The sequence below is a fragment of the Ictalurus punctatus genome, chromosome 24 (genome assembly GCF_001660625.3).
Source record: "Ictalurus punctatus breed USDA103 chromosome 24, Coco_2.0, whole genome shotgun sequence".
Taxonomy (NCBI): domain Eukaryota; kingdom Metazoa; phylum Chordata; class Actinopteri; order Siluriformes; family Ictaluridae; genus Ictalurus; species Ictalurus punctatus.
Genome location: NC_030439.2, coordinates 10,662,845 through 10,683,484, shown reverse-complemented (window position 1 = coordinate 10,683,484; position 20,640 = coordinate 10,662,845). Strand labels below are relative to the sequence as shown.

General features: G+C 36.6%; 1 protein-coding gene across 2 annotated transcripts; it reads left to right on the top strand.

Annotated features, from left to right (window-relative positions):
- The first annotated feature begins 8,551 nt into the window (after positions 1-8,551).
- Positions 8,552-17,163, top strand: meox2b (mesenchyme homeobox 2b). 2 transcript variants are annotated; one of them, XM_017454007.3, is made up of 3 exons: positions 8,552-9,508; positions 12,703-12,875; positions 16,077-17,163. In XM_017454007.3, exons 1-3 carry the CDS (start codon positions 9,010-9,012, stop codon positions 16,296-16,298), a joined length of 894 nt encoding a protein of 297 aa, XP_017309496.1. In that variant the 5' UTR covers positions 8,552-9,009; the 3' UTR covers positions 16,299-17,163. The 2 variants fall into 2 exon arrangements, with proteins under 2 accessions (XP_017309496.1, XP_017309497.1); XM_017454008.3 differs by having other exon boundaries at positions 8,556-9,499.
- Positions 17,164-20,640: the final 3,477 nt, after the last annotated feature.

The following is a 20,640-nucleotide window of genomic DNA, read 5'->3' as shown; positions in this document are numbered from 1 at the left end:
GAGGGGGCAGACAAACAGAAAGAGAGAGCAGTCAGTGTTAGTTCTATTGTTATTACACTAGACTGACACTTTGCAATATTCCAGTAATATTTGGCTGCATCAGTTTTTACCCTTTAGTCCACTCTAGATGGTGCTCTTTACACATGCTACTAAATGACTAAATATAAAGTGTTCGAAAATACTTGTGAAGTTAGACTGCACATATAGAAACATTCAGTTGGCTCATTATTTATGTATTACGCTGCTTTTTCATTTCACACTCATATTATAAAAACACAGTGAATATGAAGTGAATATTATGGATTATCTCATAACAATGGCACCTGTCAAGGGGTGGGATCTATTAAGCAGCAAGTGAACAGTCAGTTTTCGAAGTTGATGTATTGGAAGCAGGAAAACTGGGCAAGCGTAAGGATTTGACTAGGTCAGAGCATCTCCGAAATGTCATGTCTTGTGCGGTGTTCCCGGCATGCAGTGGTTAGTACCTACCAAAAGTTGTCCAAGGAAGGACAAGTGGTGAACTGGTGACATGCAGTTTGCTGCGTATGGGGCTGCATAGCCCATGCCCATGCTGACCCCTAACTGAATGGTGAATTTTTAAAAATGCAACATGAAATTTGAGCCAAAGAAGAAAATTAAAATCTTCCTCAGCACCTAAGGAAAATCGAAGCAAAACTAGAGCAGAAAAATGCACTTCACTTAAACCTCAGGAAACATTTCATTAGTGTAAAATACAGCCTGCACTATACCAGAAAGATCCTTCCAACCTTCAAATAAAGCTGTGTAGCCCAGTTGGTAGTTGCCTGGTACTCCATGCAGCACTGCATGTGAAGCGGCTCTTCCCACTCCTATGGCCTTGCAATGATGGATGTCTCATATGGGCTGTCCGGCAGAATGCCTGCTTCACCGCAGACGTCTGGTGAAGGGAAGCATGCCATAAATCTAAAGCCAAGGCTTCCACATGGGTTCATGCCAACAGCCAAGAACAGTACAGCAATACTAGCTTAAAATGACATCTTTTTGATCAACGTTGATGTCATGTCCTGGGTTAGGTGTACATGAACAACAAGTAGACGAGACAAGGTGGTATATAAAAGTCTGTGTGAGTGAGAAAGTGTGTGTGTGTGTGTGTGTGTGTGTGTGTGTGTGTGTGTGTGTGTGTGTGTGTGTGTGTGTGTGTGTACCAAGCCCATACTGCCTTAATTACAGATTGTCTTAAGGGGCCCCTGACAGACATGAGAGGAAAGAGAAAATACTGCAGGGATGGCCAGCCTGTATGATGATTTACTACATTCCACACACTCAAAGGAGCTGAGGGGAATAAAAGGCAGGCCAGATGGGATAGGATGAGTTTGGATATTTCCTCCTCTCCCAGTCTCCATGATGATCCCACTTCCCTGTTCTGATTGAATAAATCTGTAGTCATAGCTCTGCAGTTGGAAGTCCTGTGGTCATTACTTCAGGCATATTTCATTCATGACTAATGAAAAAGAAAAGAATACATTGGGTCCATGATTTCTTATTGATTAAATGTCTCAAGGAAAAGTGGAGGAGCTCATCCCCATGATCTTTAGAAAGTGAAATAAAATATGGCAGTTTTGTTATAATTATTGCTACTACTACTACTACTACTACTACTACTACTACTACTACTAATAATAATAATAATAATAATAATAATAATAATAATAATAGAAACAGAGAGGCATGATGGTGCAGTGTGTAGTGTTGCTTATTCACAGCTCCAGGGTCCCTGGTTCGATCTTAAGGTCGAGTTACTGTCTGTGTAACATTGAGCAGAGCATGCTCTCTCTGTATCCATGTGGATTTCCAGTTCTCCAGTTTCCTCCCATCTCCCAAAAACCTGCCAGTAGGTGGATTGGTAACTCTAAATTGCCCCTATGTGTGAATGTGTGTGTTCATGGCACACTGCAAAGAAATAGTGTACCATCCAGTGTGTATTCCTGCCGCATGCCCAGTGTTCCTGGGATAGACTCTAGCAACACTAGCTATGATAAAGTGGTTAATGAAGATGAATTAATTAGTTAATAATAATAATAATAATAATAATAATAATAATAATAATAATAATAATAATAGTCACAAATAGTAATCATTACCAAGGGAATGGGTTGTCCGAAGGATGAAAACAAAGTTACCGTTTTGTAAAGAGTGTGTTTTGTTTTGTTTTTCTGTGCGTATGAGTGAACAGTCTTTCCACAGAGATTTTATGGGGGGTTTTTTTTATATCCCTTCAAAAAATTTCAAACCAGTGCATTTTAAACTACTTTCATTTGCTGCTTCACATTATTAGATTTATGTTAATGTGGCTTTTTACTTAGTTATGTAGACAAACTGCACCACAGGGAGACAGAAAGTTAAAAAACAATGCATACAGTCTACCTTCAAATTTACATGAAGCTATAGAAAGAGAAGGAGGGAGAAAATTGCTACTGCTCCTTTGGCTTGCCTAATTTTGTTTTGCTTTTTTCCCCTCTGGATTAATCAGCGCTGACAAGAGGTCAGCCCTATTCCATGTAAACACAGCATGGTGGGGCGATACGGCCCATTTGTTAAGAAAATGCAGAATTCAAGGCAATTTAACTGTGGCTTCTTGGAAAAAAAACACATATACTTACAAGCTTCAGAATTAGTATGCCAGGATGGCACAGGTCGCACATGATGTTTACACACAATCTTCAAATAGGATTAGTGTTTAGAGGGCAAAAATCTAGAATCGTGCCCTGATTAAAGAACATGAAGACTGAAAATTCGGCAGCAAATACAAAAAGTCATTAGCTGGCTGACTGGAGTATTTAATTCTCAGTGGGATCCTGTTTAAAAAGACTTGATGTGAAAAACCTCAATGGGTAAATACACAAGTCTGTATGAAGGAAGCATCTGTCTTTTTTAGTCTGTGATGCTCCACTGGTAGTCTGTCATTGGAGATGCCTAATCAGTATTTTTGGCTTTTCTGTGGCTTAGAAAAACCTGTTTCAGTTATTAATGTCCCTGAAGATGTTCCACTCATGCCAAGTTGAGGTTGAACACTAGATGTCCAGCTATTCAGGCAGGCTTTGAACTCATCCAAGAAGATTTGAATGTGACCAAAACTCTGAATTAGCTGTGAGTAACAAAATCTCAAAAAGTCAGAGGACAGCCACAGGATTATTTTGTTTACTTAAGAGTAAACCTACTTTTAACCTGTGCCAGCAGAGGGCGTGATACACACACATGCGCACACGCACACATACACAAGCGCATTTGTTTTTGTGACTTTTCAGGACATAAGATTATACAGTATACTGTGTATGTAACTCATACTGTGTGTATGTAACTACCTATATATTGGAACTTTCTACACTAAATCCTAATCCTAACTTTAACAAAGTAGGTCAGCACTGTTTTTTGTTGTTGTTGTTGTTGTTGTTTTTTTGTAGCTACATAATAAGGGCATTTTTATTCCTGACAAATAATACATAATATTATTAGACAAGACTTCAGGGCTTAATGTTCTTTTGCTTTCATCTGTGAAGAAATTTCTGATCCATTTTAATCAAGTACAGCAAGACTACTCAAAACTAATAAAGGCAGCACAGCTCAGGTCCTGTGTATGATATCCTAGGACGTACTCGCTGTCATAAGTGTATTAATGCATACATATGCTGAGAAAACACTGACTGATGCCATGGCAGCAAATTCACAGAACAGGAATAACTCAGATTGTGAGTCATATTTCCAAGCTTAAATCATATGTTTGAAAATCATTAGTTTCAGAAATGTGACACAAAAAAAAAGTTAAAAAGAAAGAGGCATTAAGGGTACAAAGAAACCAGAAAAGTCTAATTCCATTGAGAAACTTGGCCAGAACACCAAGGACTAAGAAAAAAGAGGAAGCAGTTAAATCACACAATGTCAGCATCACTTTTTAGAGTTATCGGTAATATTAGAACAACATGTCATAGAAGGTAGAGACCTAAGTTGGAAGGATTTTTTTTTTCATTTGTGTTAACTACTGACATATGGCAGTGATTTCAGCCAACCAGAGACAAATTCTCTTTTAAAAGGCTGAGACAAAGTGAAGGCATTGCGTGGGATATAGCAGTCTCAGCTATAAGCACTACAGCAGACTGCTTCACTCTGTGGATTCAACAGCTAACTGACAAAACACAGTATAGCTTCAGGCATTGGAGGTGTTATAATTCCTTAACAAATGAAATGTCAAATCAATTTCAGGTTCAAATTAATTGTAGCAGGCTGGTGGATCTTGATATTAAGAAATTCAAAATTAAAATCACTGACAAATTGCAGTCATATAAGAGAAATAAAACACCATGGGATATGGTTTTTTCAAAAAAATTATCAACACTGGGGAGTGTGATCATCACACCTCCGAGTTGTTGATTTGCTTCCTATAATAGCAGGTCCCGAAGTGTATTATTCCCTATATATAACATTGTGTAGTGAATACAGTTTGTTAAATTTAATAAATGATATTTCATACTTTTAATCATGTATAGTTAGTTATATGTTGCATGTTGTGGAACTTCCATGAAAGAAGTTAGCTAATATTATAACTTACATTTCAGTAGCTATGAACAATTGTTCCCTCAACATTTAACGTTACTCCTTTCATTTTCTCTCTCTTGAAGTTAATAAACAAACAAACAACAAAAAATAACAAACTCTGTCATTTTACCAAAAACAACAACAAAAAATTAAACAGAAAATGCAAAGTCCTCTGAGCGTGAAGACTTTCTTATAGCAGAAAACTGTTACAAACTCCCAGCAGACTCTTTCCGCAAATATTAAACAAACATCTACTTACAGAAAGCTGCATCACCATATCAATCTTTGTTAAATAACGTACAATTTTAATCTATTTATTATTAGCTTCAGATTATGTGGCTTATCCACCATACAGGTGCCATGAGATTCTTCTGACCAATCAGATTAGAGAATTCACCAGTATTATCCAGTGACCGTACTCAGCAAACACATACAAGTGTTGAGCTCACAAGTCCACTGTTGGTCATTAGTTCTGGTCAGTGAAGAGTATATATTCTGAGGACAAATAAATCTGTTAAGATATTCATTTTAAACTGAGGACAACAAATAGTTCTAGTTTACAAATAATAAATGTACCTCTTTACTTTAGTCACATACTATAGAAATATGAACAGGTGAAAAAAACAACTAATCAAACACAATACACAGCACAACTGAGACTTGGTGAATAGAAGATCTGATATGATATGTTTTATTTATTTATCATTTGACTTGATTATGTTACAAAATCTTTGGGAGTCAAGTGTATGACTCCATTTTCTCAATGTTTCCTCCATTTTTTTCCCATGGCAAATGTTACTTAATCCACATACTGTAAATGCTGCCTTTGAGAATTAAATGCTGTTTTCGGAAACAAATTAATTGCATATATTAGTTTCAATATACAGAGGTGTGTCTTATGTGGCTACAAATTACAGATAAGTCGAATTAAAATACATATTAATACATATGAAATATTTACATATGCAGATTTCTTCCTTATTATTGATGTTAAAACAATGATTAACATTTGTTGTTAATATGTTGCAATTTTTCAAAAGGACCAAATCAAATCATTTGCATTCTGATTTCATTTATGAGTTTTAAAAACAGTTTATAATATGAATATGATATTAATTATTCAGATTCTTCTCAGGAAAATAAACCCCATAAGATCCGCCTTTAAATAACCTAAATCAAAACACGCAAAAAAATGCTAATTTAAATAGACATAAAGTCACAAACTGTCCTATGTGTATCAGTGAGAATTTAATCATTATCAGTGAATTTCTGTAAAAACAGATTACAAGAGAGATTAAATCTAGTCAAAGCTGCACAAAGCTTTTTTTTTTTTTAATGTAGCACAACCAAAACTAAGCAAACAGTTCATATTACACATGCAACCTTACTGAAAAGAAATCACATACATTTTACATTGTGTGATTATGTGAATCACATCTGAATATTGAAACCACACACAAAAAATGTACATGTGAAAATAAATGGATTGTGTGAAAATTAAATAGGAGCCTAATTTAATATGTGAATCATATAACGCTCGCCTGACTTTCCCGTAAGGATTTACATTTCATTATTTTATACTCTTTCAAAAGTCATCACAGAAATTTGTGGGGGGAAAAGTTTGGAAGTAATACCTAAAGAAAAATAAGATTAATAAATTGAGTATAATTCAATGTAAATGGAAAATAGATTATGTTGCTGATTAACATTTTAAATTTCTCATTCATCCTCCACAAACTGTCAGCAACTGAAAATAAAAATAATAGAAAAATAAACGCGCAAAAAAAAATTGAGTTCAGCCATAATTTCAGGAAAGTGCATGTAATTGTTATTGCTTGCTGATTTGATTGACAGAAACAGTTTGAGGGAGTGTTGCCTAGGCAAAGCACAGAATCCAACAAAACTGCCAGGAAAACCGCCTCTAGAACTACAGTAAAACAGAGCTTCATTTGTGTACACATGCCCCACACACACACACACACACACACACACACACACACACACACACACACACAGTTGGTCACCAAGGTCAAAAGGCCTCACCTGCAGAATATCCCTTCTCCGCTGGGAGCTGTCAAATTAGCAGTTGGTTATTACAGAGGCTTAGGGCTTGTACTCTCAGAGAACGAAAGCAAAAGAGAGAGAGACAGACAGGCAGAGCGAGAGAGAGAGAGAGCATGAGCAAAAGGAAGAAGGAGAGGAGCTGAAGAGTCACATAACCACTTGGAGGCCACAGGGCATTGCTATGGCACTGCGACTGAAGCTAAAGTGAAACCATATGAGCATTAATACACACCCTGGGGCTCTACGCACAGATTACTTTACATAACGACTAATTGGCTTAATTTGTTAAGCAAACACTGTATTTTATTTCAGGTATTAATACAAGACCTCCACGTGCAGTGGTCTCTACAAACTGAGAGACACAGGATGTCAATAACACCCACATGAGCTCTGGTAAAGTCATTTACCTTCGAAATGAATCTAATTTCCTCTCCTGGTTCAGCTTTACAAGTCTGGTGGTAACAACATAGATAGATAGGATTGGATAGGACAGTATGGGGGACAGTGTGTTTAGTTATCTCACTGCGACTAACCAAAATTAAAATATCAAATGTGTTTAATGTGTGTCCTTATTTTTTATATTTATATGTTTATTCATTGATCTATCTTAAAATTTGGTTCCTGTATTTTACTCTCTGGCTCAACAAGAAGAAACACACTACGTTTAAAGAATTTTTTTTTTTTTTCTGCAAGATGCCATTGGAAAAAATAAGGAGGGTAAACTGCAGAGCCATTTTTAGTTTCTTAAATAAGTTGCACATAAATTTAGCACAAGCAACCCTTGATAAATTCATATACAGTTAATATTAAAATATAAACATCCGCCATATACAGCAAATTATAATCAGGTAATTTTTTCTGTTAATATTAAAGAGCTTTTAACAGAAAGTTTCCATTAAAAAAGGAGATTTAGACATGTTAGTAAAAATAAATAAACCATGAGGTTTTAAAAACAGGTATAATAGACATAAAAAGTGAACTGGTAACCCAACCAATAACATTAATAAGTTTATAATATTACCATTCAATAAAATACAGATTTTTTTTTTGTTTTAACTCATTTATGTAAGAAATTTTCCTGTGGTAGTGAACACAGAGCTCGTTAAATACATTTTTAGCACTATTTCAAATATGCAAACATCTTGTGACAGACAAAAAACGTTTTTCATGTTTTCCTTTTCAGTGAGAGCTCTCAAAAAGAAATTCTGTCTTCCCCACACTGACAGGTACTGTATATACGTGAATATTAACACACTGCTTGCTTTCTGGAACCCATTCTTATACATTCAGCTAGTGCAGATTTATGAAATCCAACAGTCTAGAATCACGGTGCCATTTTGCAAGGGATTACATGTGAATGAGTGGAAATCCTGCAAGAGACACATGGAAGGAAGAGCAGGTTTTAATATTTAAATGATTTTTTAAATAAGTAGAGTTCACTTAAAATATAAGAATAATTTGGTTCCATGTAGTTTGAAGATATTGATAATACTGTAGAGCTGTCTGAAAATGTGCTATCGATAGTGATGAAATGGTAAATAATTAAGATGAAGAAGATGAAGAAGATACATGTAGTCAAAGCTTGCTTTTTTAAGGCAATTTTCTAAAATTGCACAAACAAAGCAATCTGAGTCTCAGTCTCTCCTCATTGCACATCCGAGCCCCCTTTTCCCCCGACACAACTCGATTCTTAGAAAATGTGTCAGCCAGGTCAGACAGCTGAGATCCAAAATAAATTGCCTGCATTTCCTTTGAGGTCAGACCTGCTTGGCCAGGTTCAAATTTATTGTCTCTCACTTTCTAGAGGAAGACCATAAGTATGTGGTCAGTAGCAAACAGCCAGTGACCCGGCCTCACTCTCAAGTTACGCCCTATATATAACATCCAACCCTACCACCTCCTTCTCTGAGCCTCCCCCATCTCTGCTTCTCCCTCTATTCCCCTCTCCTTTTCCATTTCTCTGGAAGCGCCTCTACACTCCCTGCTCTATCTCTTGCACTCTCTCTCTCTCTCTCTCTCTCTCTCTCCTCCCTCTGTGTTGTGTGTCACCCGAGCAGCCTCCAGCAGGCTGTGTGTGTTTACCCTCGCTCGGCCTGGCAACAGGGGCCGCATGCTCAGGATTATCGGAGGCCCTGTCTTTCATCGCCGCCTGCTCCCTCTTCCTTTTGCCGTTGAAGTACAAGATTGTGAGAGCCGTCAGTACGAGCGGGGCCGGGAGGGAGCGGCGTGATTTTAGGGGCTTTTTTGGTCCACCCACTACCCCTTTTCTGCATCTTCTCTCTCTAGCGTGACACTCAGTTCAGTCTTGAAGGGTATATATTTTTGTGATTTTTGGTCTGGAGTACTTCAGTGTGGATTTGTGGTGATTGAAGCAAGATGGATCATTCTCTCTTCGGCTGCCTGCGGAACCCACACGCTCCAGCCCAGACTCTCCACCCGGCCTTCACCCAGTCCTCGCTGGCATTGCATGGCCGCTCTGATCACGTCTCCTACCCCGATTTGCCAGGACCCTCACCACCATGCAGCTACACAGGTGAGGAGGGAGGTTTCGGAGGGCTTCATGCACGCAACCATCCTTCTCATCAGCTGCCCCATCATCAACAGCATCAGCCCACCTGGCATATCCAGCAGATGCCCTCACCTGGCAGCACCCGTCACGCCGCGTGCCTTCCTCACCCTGACACTGCTGCAGCAGAGCTGTGCACGTCTGGAGGAACAGTGGGTCAGAATATGTGCACTGCAAACACAGGCCTAGGAAACACAGACCCAGCAGGAGCAGTGTGTGGGTCTGGGGACTACGGGCGGCAAACCATGTCCCCCATAGAACCAGAGAGGAGGAACAGTAAAGGAAAGAGTGACAACTCGGGTAAGCAAGGTATATTTATACGGTATTACTGTACTTTGTTAACGCATATTAGGAACAATAATATAAATAATAATTACTATTAAACTCAATTTTTTAAATGAAAATTTAAAATGAAAAAAAAAATTAAATAGTGAATTTTTAAAATGTGAACTTTTAAAATTGACAGAAAAAAATGATTAATTCACTAACATTTATTTATTTATTTATTTATTTATTTTTAATATGACCAAATTACCCATAACAGTACAACTTTTTAAAACCAATATAACTCAGGGAGTTAACATACATGCAATATATATTATTATTTATCCAAATAAAGTTTGTGTTTTTCACGAAATCAAACCGATTTTCTGATTGTTTCTAGCATAATTTAACAATAGTTTTCACCCTTCTGATGTAATGTGATGTCACCTAAAAATTCACTTTTGTTGACTTTTTTTTAAAAAAAAAGTTGAATAATTATGTAAAACATACACCACAGTGAAAAGGTTCATACTCTTCCATTCAAAGACAGTGAATATTCTTTACATTAATCTATGTGATGGAATGAGTGTATCAAAGTCAATTATAATTATTGCCTTTTTATTTTTGTTTGGCCATTTGCTAGTTGTTTTCAAAAAGACTTCTGGTCTGCAATCTGGATTTAAATTACACATCTCAGCACTGTTACAACAGCACAGAGTCTAACAACTGAAATGTTTGCAGATTGCATTTCACTTTTCTAAACCAACTTTGGTTTGGTAGTCATCCATTCTATTTCTATACTCACTAATAAGCCATGCTGACCAGGAAAATGATCTTTCCCTCTTTCGGCAGTAATTATGATTTTTGTCAACTGTCAGAACAAACATTTGGTGAGGTTTAGCTATATTACATATGCATGCTTTTTAAGATTTACTCCACATAGGCCACATCAGTTCTGAAAGGGATTTTATAATAAAAAAAGAGGTCTTTCTTTGTAGTAAAGGTTATATATATATATATATATATATATATATATATATATATATATATATATATATATATATATATATATATACACACACACACACACACATATATATATAATGCAATACAATGAAGCCTGTCTGTAAAGGACAGATAACAGAAACAATTAATTAATAAATTAATCAATTAAATTCAATTAATTTCAATTCAAATCAATCCAGTTCAATGACCTTTATAGGCTTGATGGTCACAACAGTTACTGTATTGCCAAAGCCGTGAATTTTATCCAAATAGCAATGAAAAAGGATCAAATTACACAAACAATAAACAAACAAACAAACAAAAACATTCCTATATAACATGTACCAGGCCGCTCATACATTAAACCAAATCATGTGTCGCACTCCTCAGCTCACGCTTTAAATATACTAAGTACAATAGATAATTTAAAATAAAATCACAATGTTTTGTAATTTTACGTCATTCTAAGCATATTTAGTTATGGTGTTGAGTTACATATGCAATTAAAATTAAAATGGAAGAATATTTTAATTTAAAAATTAAAATGGCAGTGCAAGTTCAATGCTAATGACCGTATAAATTTGTTAGCATCACGTTAATGATTGGTCATTCACATCAAATGTGCATGCAAGGTAAGGTCTAACGATATATTCTTGTTATTTCCCAGTATTTTATTTTCTATTCTGCTTTGTTCTGTTCTGAAAGGTGCTGCTAGAAACATTTATTAAATGAATGGTGGCACCAAATAGCTGAAAATGACCAAGTGACCAGCTCTTGCACATACAGTACTAATAAATGAAGTGGGTTGTAATTTATTTCAGATCGCTTTCATGTGGTCAGGACAAAAATATGGATTCAAAGAATATTCCTTCTCCTTGAAAGTCGAGGCAGCAGTTCAGCTCTGTAATGGTGCCTTTATCCCTTTCATGAAAACACTTTAGGGGGTTAGTTTTGGTTGAACTTCACAGGGACGTATAAAATATTACAGTTCAAGGCGACAAAGTGCTGGATCATAATTTATGGGCCATTCATTCAGACATGGCTTTTATTTTCAACTGCCAGCATGAAAATTCTTTATGTCATAGTGGTGCTGAAGAATGGGGAAATGCCAACCAGTGTCTTTACTGTCTTTGCTGATTACTTTGCTGAGGAGATAGAAAAGAAGACTCCACTATAATATTTTAGAAGTTAACAAATTTCATAATACATATATTGAGCTGGTGTAGGATCAGTAATATCAGCAGTCAGATCTTTACTATGTTGCCAAAATTTACTGTAAAATGACTTCTATACAGTGGAAATACAGAATTGTTTTTAAATTGTGTTTACGTTTTCGTACAATGTGAAGCAATCAATAGAATGTTAAATGACAGTTTTCAGCATGAATACTGAACATATTTTGTGGCTCAAAATCCAGTACACATGTTGTAGGATCAAAAGCACAGGTGTGACTGGCGCAAGCGTTTAAAGCCAAGTTTCAACAGTAGGCCATTAAAGCCCTGAAGGGAAATGCCACAGCAAGTTATACCTCTGAGGCTGATGAGAGAATGACCCAGTGTAGCACCAGACTCAGCCATTAAACCTGCACTCCACTGGCCAGCACACGCATGACTTACTGTTCCACTTAACAAAATCACCCCACGTGCACTCAGGTTACAATAGGTAAGAGACAGACCTTATTAAAGCTATTAAGAAGAAAGCAATAGGTTCCCTGGTGGAAAAGAAGAAAGCAATACGGTTGTTTGTTACTTTTAACATCAGAGCACAATTTAATGTGGCCAAAAGATGTTACAGTGCAAAGACTATAAATAGCAGGGATAGCAAAGTTTCTGTATCGCAAACATCCTACATTACTGGTAAAAATACTACATCACTTCAAATATTTAAAAAAAATAATAATACCTGATCTATAGCAAAGGACTGTAAAATATAGCATGGATTGTATAGAAATGAGAGAGAACCGGAGAGCTGTGTTGATTTAGTCCAGGTTTACTCTGTTTCTGGCCTCAGTGACCTTCTGCAAACACATGACCAATATCGGCGTAATAAAAGGTGACTGGAACCCTTAATTGTTTAGCTCTCTTTTTATTTTCATTTCTCCGGGGCTCCTGTAGTTTATCACATAGTCCGTGGTCTTTTTTTTGTGTCCCTTTGTATTTTCACTAAAACTTTTTTTGTCCAGTTTTAGCAAATTTTCCCCCCACAGCTGGAAAATGTTCTGTTTTTCATTTCAGATTCCCAAGACGGGAGCTATAAGTCAGACGTGAGCAGTAAACCCAGGAAGGAGCGCACAGCATTCACCAAGGAGCAGATCCGGGAACTGGAGTCAGAGTTTGCCCACCACAACTATCTGACACGACTAAGACGTTACGAAATCGCCGTCAACCTTGACCTCACAGAGAGACAAGTATGCCCCATACTGAGATTGCTTTCTGTTGCATATTTATTTTGCATAGAGTGAGATACGGCTATTCAAATTCTTTAATTGCTAAAAAAAAAAATAATCACGGTTAGTTTTAAGGTAAAATACTAAAAATAATACTTGAAACATTATTTACATACCGCGTTTTGATTGGAATGTTACAGCATGAAGCCAGTGAAAAAATGAGGAAAACTTCCCCTATAGAAAAAAAAACAACAGTTTAAATATCTGATGTTTTGACATTTGGTGAGCACGATGCTACTCTGAGACTAAAAGATTTCAAAGCACAGGTGGTACGGCTGGTTTGGGTTCCTGTGTGTATTGTGTGTGTGTGTGTGTGTGTGTGCGTGTATTTATGTGCATATGTGTGTGTGTGTGTGTGTGTGTGTGTGTGTGTGTGTGTGTTATGTGTGTGTGTGTTTATGCACGCTCAAAAATCATGTGGTAATTAACAACACGCTTTTTGTGTTGTCAGCATTCTACAGATCTGCTTTTTGATTTTATGTATGATTTCAGGTCGTATGGGGGGCAAAAACATCGCCAAGACAAATTTGAGAGAAAAAAACAACTGACCACACCTCATTGTGTTATAAGTAAAAATATGTTCATTTGATTAGACACACAGACGTGTTGAATATGCAACACTAAATGTTGATTTTAACACATCTGTGTCGAGAATGCGTATGCACATTTATTTAAGTATCCTCATTCCTCCTGCTGTTTGTGTAGCCCGAACAGAGGCGAATGTTTCCCCCACTTCTCTCACACCCACAGCATATTTCACACTCTGTAATTCTGACACCCTTAAATAAGACCAAAACCTACCGAATTTTCTTTTTACCAACATACAATGCTTCAACTCCACCTTTGGCTTCCACTGTATCCCAGCATAAATCAAAGTTCTGCTTGTCAGACTGCATTTATCCAACACGGCCTATGGATGTCACACACCCATGCGTGATCCAGAGAACCTGTAGGATAAACCCATCTTGAGTGCCTTGGCCCAATGAAAAGCCCAAGAAGCCAGACAAGTCACAAAGGATTCAAGTCTTCCTGTTCAGCCCTGTTTTCCCGCCGCACTCCTCCACACACTGGCTCTCAATGATTCCCTTCACCGGTCCAATAAATCTGTGTGTGGGTTGATCCTGGAACAGCCAAATCTCACTAGTTGATGTGATCACTCATCACATTATATCGACGAAAGTATTGAGTGAAATATCAGTCTGTGTGCAAGTATTCTCAGTACTCCTAGGACCACAGGCTGTTCTTGTTTTTAGTGCCCACCTAAATTACATCTCCTCAGCAAACAAGTTTTGGTTAGCAGGACAATTTATAAAGGTTACAGTTCTAGGAACAGTTTAAACTGGTTAAGTGTTCTCTACATTCTGAGAATATAACATTTTTAAATGTTCCTACAGCATTGCTTCACTCTAATATGTTAGCATTTCTCTAGTAATAATTTATTCACAGGGACTTCAAAGGGATTATGAGAAATATATTTAAAATCATAAAAAATGTATAATCATTAATATAGTGAAGCATATCACACGGTTGCTTTATTCCATAAATCATATAACCAATTTATACAGTACTGTGCAAAAGTCTTAGGCACATGCAAAGAAATGCTGTAGAGCAAAGATACCTTCAAAAATAATTAAATTAAATGTTTCTCCATTAAAAAAAAAATACTTTAAAGAGCAGAAAACTGTAATAAATGAAACAAAGGCAATATTTGGTGTGACGACCCTTTGCTTTAAAAAAAATAATAATAATAAAAAAAATTTTAAGATAGAATTAGTGCAGGAAATGATCTGTAAGTTTTATTGAGCATCTTGCAGAACCAGCCACGGTTCTTCTGGAGACTTTGACTGTCGCACTCGCTTCTTATTTTTGCAGCAAAAGTCCAACAGCCTTCATTGTGTCTGAAAGTGTCTCTTAAAACTTAATATGCTGGTTTTGTTACTGGAATACAAACAATTTTCTGTAACATTTAATTTTGGAAAACTAATGTTTGGAAATCTAAAATGTTTTTGTACTGACTCAATGATGTAGAACTCATAAAATAAAAATCTATAACAAAGTTTGTACTAAAAAAATAGGATGCCTAAAACCTAAAACTTTTGCATAGTACTGTATATATATATATATATATATATATATATATATATATATATATATATATATATATATATACATATATATATATCTGTATATATATATATATCTGTTGAAAAATCTGTTCTGTTAGCTAACGCTGAGAGTTTGCAGGAGCAATGTGAACATTACAATTGTGAATTTAGAGAGATTCACATTCATGTAACCTTATTCAACATATAATTTCCAGCACAGCTCACTTTAAAATACCTGCCATCTAAAATAACTACCTACCCCTAAAATAGTCACATAGGTTGGGGGGTGGTTACCAACATGGGGTCTGGAACCATTCGGACTGTTTTAGGCAGCAGCTTAATCTTCACCAAGAGACACAAATACAGGGCAAGTTGTTGAGTCAGGCAAATGAGTCAGGGCCAAGGGCCAGCAGGCTGCCAGGCGCCATGTATCAGCACATTATTGACCAGGTGTAAATAGCCTGGCTACCCGATGCCAACCCCCCATGGCGCCAGTCAGGTTGTTGCACCTCCACTCATCCAAAATTCATGAAGTAATATACCCACAATGTTAAAATAAGATATCTTCTGTAAGCGCGACATCAAATCGTCGCCATGTTCTACCATGGAAGATGAGGTGTTGTGTGTGCTTAACATAAGAGCCGTGTAAAGTGAACAAGTGAGAGAACAACTGAATGCTGTGCTTTCAGTACTCTGTTACCTAAAGCTTGTAAATCAAGCAGAAACACATACATTCATACGCCCACATTAAGAAGAGACCTCTCACATAGAGGTGATGGTGGTTTTAGAGGTGGGGCTTGTATGCCACAACAGCTCCTTCTCAAAAGTATCACACCCGCCTGCTTAGGCACGCACCGAGGGGCATTGAGTTTCTCTGAAGGCAATTCAGTGTTGCTAGGAGACTCAATGTACTCCTGTAAATATTGTGTACAGTTGGCTACTCTGTGTAATTATCCACTTTACAATACCAGAAGTATATTGCTTTTAAAATGCTTTACAGTATACTGTGTGCTTAACTGAAACTTGAGTTGATTGGTTGTGTCTTCAATGTGCGTAGGTGAAAGTGTGGTTTCAAAACAGGAGGATGAAATGGAAACGAGTGAAAGGAGGACAGCAGGGAGCTGCAGCACGAGAGAAAGAACTGGTGAACGTGAAGAAAGGAACCCTGTTGCCCTCTGAGTTTGCTGGCATGGTGGGACTGCATCACCCTGTAGGCTCCCCAGCCAATGAGGACGACAGTCACGACAGTGACCAGAGCTCTGAACACGCCCACTTATGACCTTCTGGAAACTTCCACCTGAACCTTACAGTTTTCCTCAGGAATCGACATTCTTAGGATTCTTAGGGCCAGCTATTAGCATTTGCTACAAATCTGCAACGTCTTCAAGTTGGCGAGACTGGACCCAGACAAAGAAACAGGCACAATACAGACAAGGGAAAAGAATACAGACAAAGGACTGGGAAAATGGATGACGATAAATGACTGAATTATTATTATTATTATTATTATTATTATTATTATTATTATTATATATTTTTTTTACTTGTGAGTTGTAGCTTTAAATTTGGATTTTGTAAATAAATGAAAGACTGTTGTGAACATTCCACATAAGTGCCTTGGGGGAAAAAATTGCACTGTTTTAATTATTGCCTTAATTGATTGCTACTGTATTGACATAGTTTTGTATATGATCTGTAAATAAAAACTTGCAGTATTGAGGAAGCAGTATTTTGCCCAATAATCATCATCATCATCATCATCATCATCATCATCATCATCATCATTTTCTGAATCACACTGCCTATTAAATACCCATAAATATCCTGTAAAGAACAGTTACTAGTATGATGTGCACTTCTCACTGAGCTAGATTTTCACCAAAACAACCATTTGTGTCGGATATTTAGTGAGATTATAATTTAAATGAATATCCTATTAATTAAAAAGTTACAGTTTTTACAATACTTGCATTGCTTAATTCCTGCTAGCTTGAAGTCTGTTTATGAGTAATTATACATAATATAAAAACAGTGCATTTTATACCATTTCTGATTTGCTCCCTTGGATGTGTAGTTCATTTTTTTTTCATTTTTTTTTTCAATTTAATATGTTTACCTTTTGAATAAACAAGAATTGCATTTTTGTTGTGCATTGACCTGAATAAATTTACCACAGGGTTCTTAAAAACTATTCACCCCCCCCCCCCCCCCCCACCCCATTTAGAGTCTTGGTTTCCTTAATAAATATTATCACCTCTAAATAAGTTAATGTGATGCAAATTTGATGGAAAGCCATGTTGAAAAACCAATATTATGCTTTGACATGTCTATGATTGCAGAGTATATACTAATTTTTGGAGTAGCATTTTGGAAATTGGCCTGAGTTTTGAAGAGTCCTCACTTATGAGAGCAGCTGGTGATTCTATCCCTGTAAAATGTAGAGTGATTTGATTTGTGGCTTTACTGTTCCCTCTGACACTCTGGCAAAACCCAGTCTAAGTGGATTTGTTTTCAGCTGTGGTCAAAGCCAGCCATGCGTTTTCCTCTGTGCAAGACGGTTTTGATTAGCTGTACAATTTAGATGTTTGTATAAGATATACTGTGATCAAAGCGAGACATGGAGCAATGCTCTTGAGAAAACAATTCGTGGTCGTTAAGAAATGCCTTGCCAATATGTTTAGCTGTAGCGTGATCATAGCCATGTCTAAACAACGACATGAGTAATATGTTCTGGGAGACGTTGCTATGGACAAACAAATCAATAAAACTTATATATATAAACACAAATCAAGACAAACATGACTTAGGTATGAGAAGTATACCACAGACTACAAACTAGATCATTAAAGAAAATGAAAGCAAGCAACTAAAACTTGGATGATATGTTTTTCACTGTGACTGTGTGGTAAAGAGATCATTGGAAGCCATACTGATTATCTGTTTGACTGTAGATTTGTTCTCTAAAATAAAGATTAAAATAGAAGTTAGGTAAGTAATAAAACATGACAGACCATGCGGTTATACTAAATCAGTCAACAGTGGGGTGGTGGGATGCAGTCACAAAGTTGAGTTCCTCTTACCACCATAAATTTGATTATATTCCTGTAATAGCACATCTCTTGTTTTATTCCTCTTATACCCCAGCAAATTACTTGTTGTTTATTTATTAATGAACAAAACATAATACTTTTCATGCATTTATATCTACACTTAATGTTGTGGCAAAATCCATGAACCAAGTTAGGTCCTGTTCTCACTTACATTATAGCCGTTATATACAGCCATTCTTTGAAAATCAGAAAGTGCAACGTCCTGAAGAATTCTGTGCCAAAAAACTAATTGACTGTTACAATGACTGCACTGACACTGGAGACTGCTTCCATAAATACATTTTCTTTGTTAAAATCACCACATATTGTTTTTTTAATATGTTTATTATTAGTCTTAGATTATGCAGAGTGTCGTGCAAGTCCCTGTGCATGAGGTTTTAATGTAGAAATGATAAGATACTACCACAAGCATATTCATTTAAACGATTTGGATTACAACCCGGCACTATTGTCAGAGCTGCTATTATAGAACATTAATAAACACCTACTGACCACTCATACCAGAAAATTCAACTCTGCTGTGGTATAAATTATAATAATATAAGGTTAAAATATTAAAAACCAGCTCCTTTTACTTAAACATGACAGATAAATATTTTGAAATATTATTATTTCTTTTTTTATCCTTTTTAAAAAAAAAAAAAAAAAAAAAAAACTGTGCTGCTGGATGATCTGGTTTCTTTCCCCTATTACTTTTGAGTGATTGTCCTGTTGTATACAGTCTCCCTGGACATTTACAAGGTCCGACTTATCCAAGTTCAGTCAGTCGTTGCAATGCAAGAGGATGATAAAACTGCTGTTGTTTTGGACTGCTCCATGTTACTTTTGATCTTGGATGAACCATCTACCTTGACCCCACAGGGAACAGCTTTCCTTTAGCAGGAAGGGAAATGTTGTCATTTCACTGTGCCATGCCAAGAACAACACAGCCAACTGAAGACTTTTCCACATTGAATTTGGGTGTCTGCGTGGTCTCTCAGTGCAATGATTTAGGATCATTTTCAGTGGAACTGAAGGTGTTGATGGATGATCCTTGCTGGACTATGATAGCTAGTGTCATAGTGGTTGTGGGCTTCTGAATCCAGTGGCTCAGTACAAGAACAAATCTTTCATCAACATCCTACAGATAATGAAACACCCACATATTTAAATTAGATTCAAACAGCCATTTTCCTAGAGTAGGAGATATGTTTCAAAAGTACAAATGACCGTGATTAAAATGTGTGCATTGAATTTCTCACTGTTTCCACAGACAGTCTGGATCAAAGCCAACTCACAGTTCATCTGGGAGAAATTAAAAATTGCTGTCTGTGAAAAATGTACATGCTTGTTCAAATAATTGAGCACAACATACATCAGGTGTCATCACAGTTCCTTAGGCTTAATCACATTCCATGGCTGTTATTGAGCAAAAGTCAACTGTCATGCTTCCAGACAAAAACAAATGGTGCTTGTGGTGTAATAATAAAATGGTTTACCCATGTCACATTTTTCAGTGACTTAAAATTCTGAACTGGCAAACTGGAGCTACATTCCCCTGCAAGTGTTTAAGCAAGAGTTCGAATTCATTATGCTCTTGGAAAGATTATTATAGCAACTCAAACAAATCCTACATCCAAAATTCAGTGCGGTTTAATGCTGCGGTATCCAAGATTGAGGAATCGTCTAGGGCTCAGGAAATTGTTCCGAATCGTAAGATTATGGCCGGATGATATCGAATGACGAAATGCAGGAAACCACAACCCCTCCAATAAACTGGCAGGGGACCATGAGTGACAGCTGTTTTGTCCATTTAGAGTCTTATTTATTGGCACAACAGTGACTTTAACTACAGTAGATCTGGGCCAAGAACTGAGCAAAATGTGACTTCACACCTGGAGCATTAAAAGACCAAGTCACGCATATGACCTCTGGACCAAAAAAGATGGAGATGAAGAGATGAAAATATCAAATCTAAAACAAAAGCTAGAAAATGATTAAGTCATAAAATAATATGTCATAAGATTTATCACACTCAGACCGCCATTTCAGCAAAAACCATCCAGGCACTGTAATAGTAACCATATAAGCTACACAGCATATTCCCTGAATTGAACAGATGTTTATTATTTGTGATAAGCTCTAATCAGGCCATATAAAAAGAATAAAAACTGATATTTGAAGAGCAATGAGACATAAGTCCTGTGGCAGACATTAATTGTGTCTCTTTATCTCTTTATTTGTCCAAATACTATAATAATATATATAATATGTATAATGTATGTATAATATGTATATATGAATGAAAGAAAAACAAATGTCCTCTCACATGCAACTGTTTTTATGTCCAGCAAATTTCTTAACATGTGTAAATATTTGTATTAACATAAAAATTTCACAGACCTTTGACGAACAGAAATGGAATAATGAGGCTCTCAGCAAAGTACTACAGTGCGTCTCATCCTCATGGACTGCCCCAGATGTGTCAGTTCTTGCTGTGAGATGTTACCCCACTCTTCCACCAAGGCATTT

What these genes read in the sequence shown, in the direction of transcription:
- meox2b (XM_017454007.3), top strand. Translation starts at nt 9,010, where the DNA reads ATGGATCATTCTCTCTTCGGCTGCCTGCGGAACCCACACGCTCCAGCC. An exon ending in TGACAACTCGGGTAAGCAAG is followed by an intron (nt 9,509 to 12,702) that starts GTATATTTATAC and finishes TTTTCATTTCAG; the next exon opens with ATTCCCAAGACGGGAGCTAT. An exon ending in TTGACCTCACAGAGAGACAA is followed by an intron (nt 12,876 to 16,076) that starts GTATGCCCCATA and finishes CAATGTGCGTAG; the next exon opens with GTGAAAGTGTGGTTTCAAAA.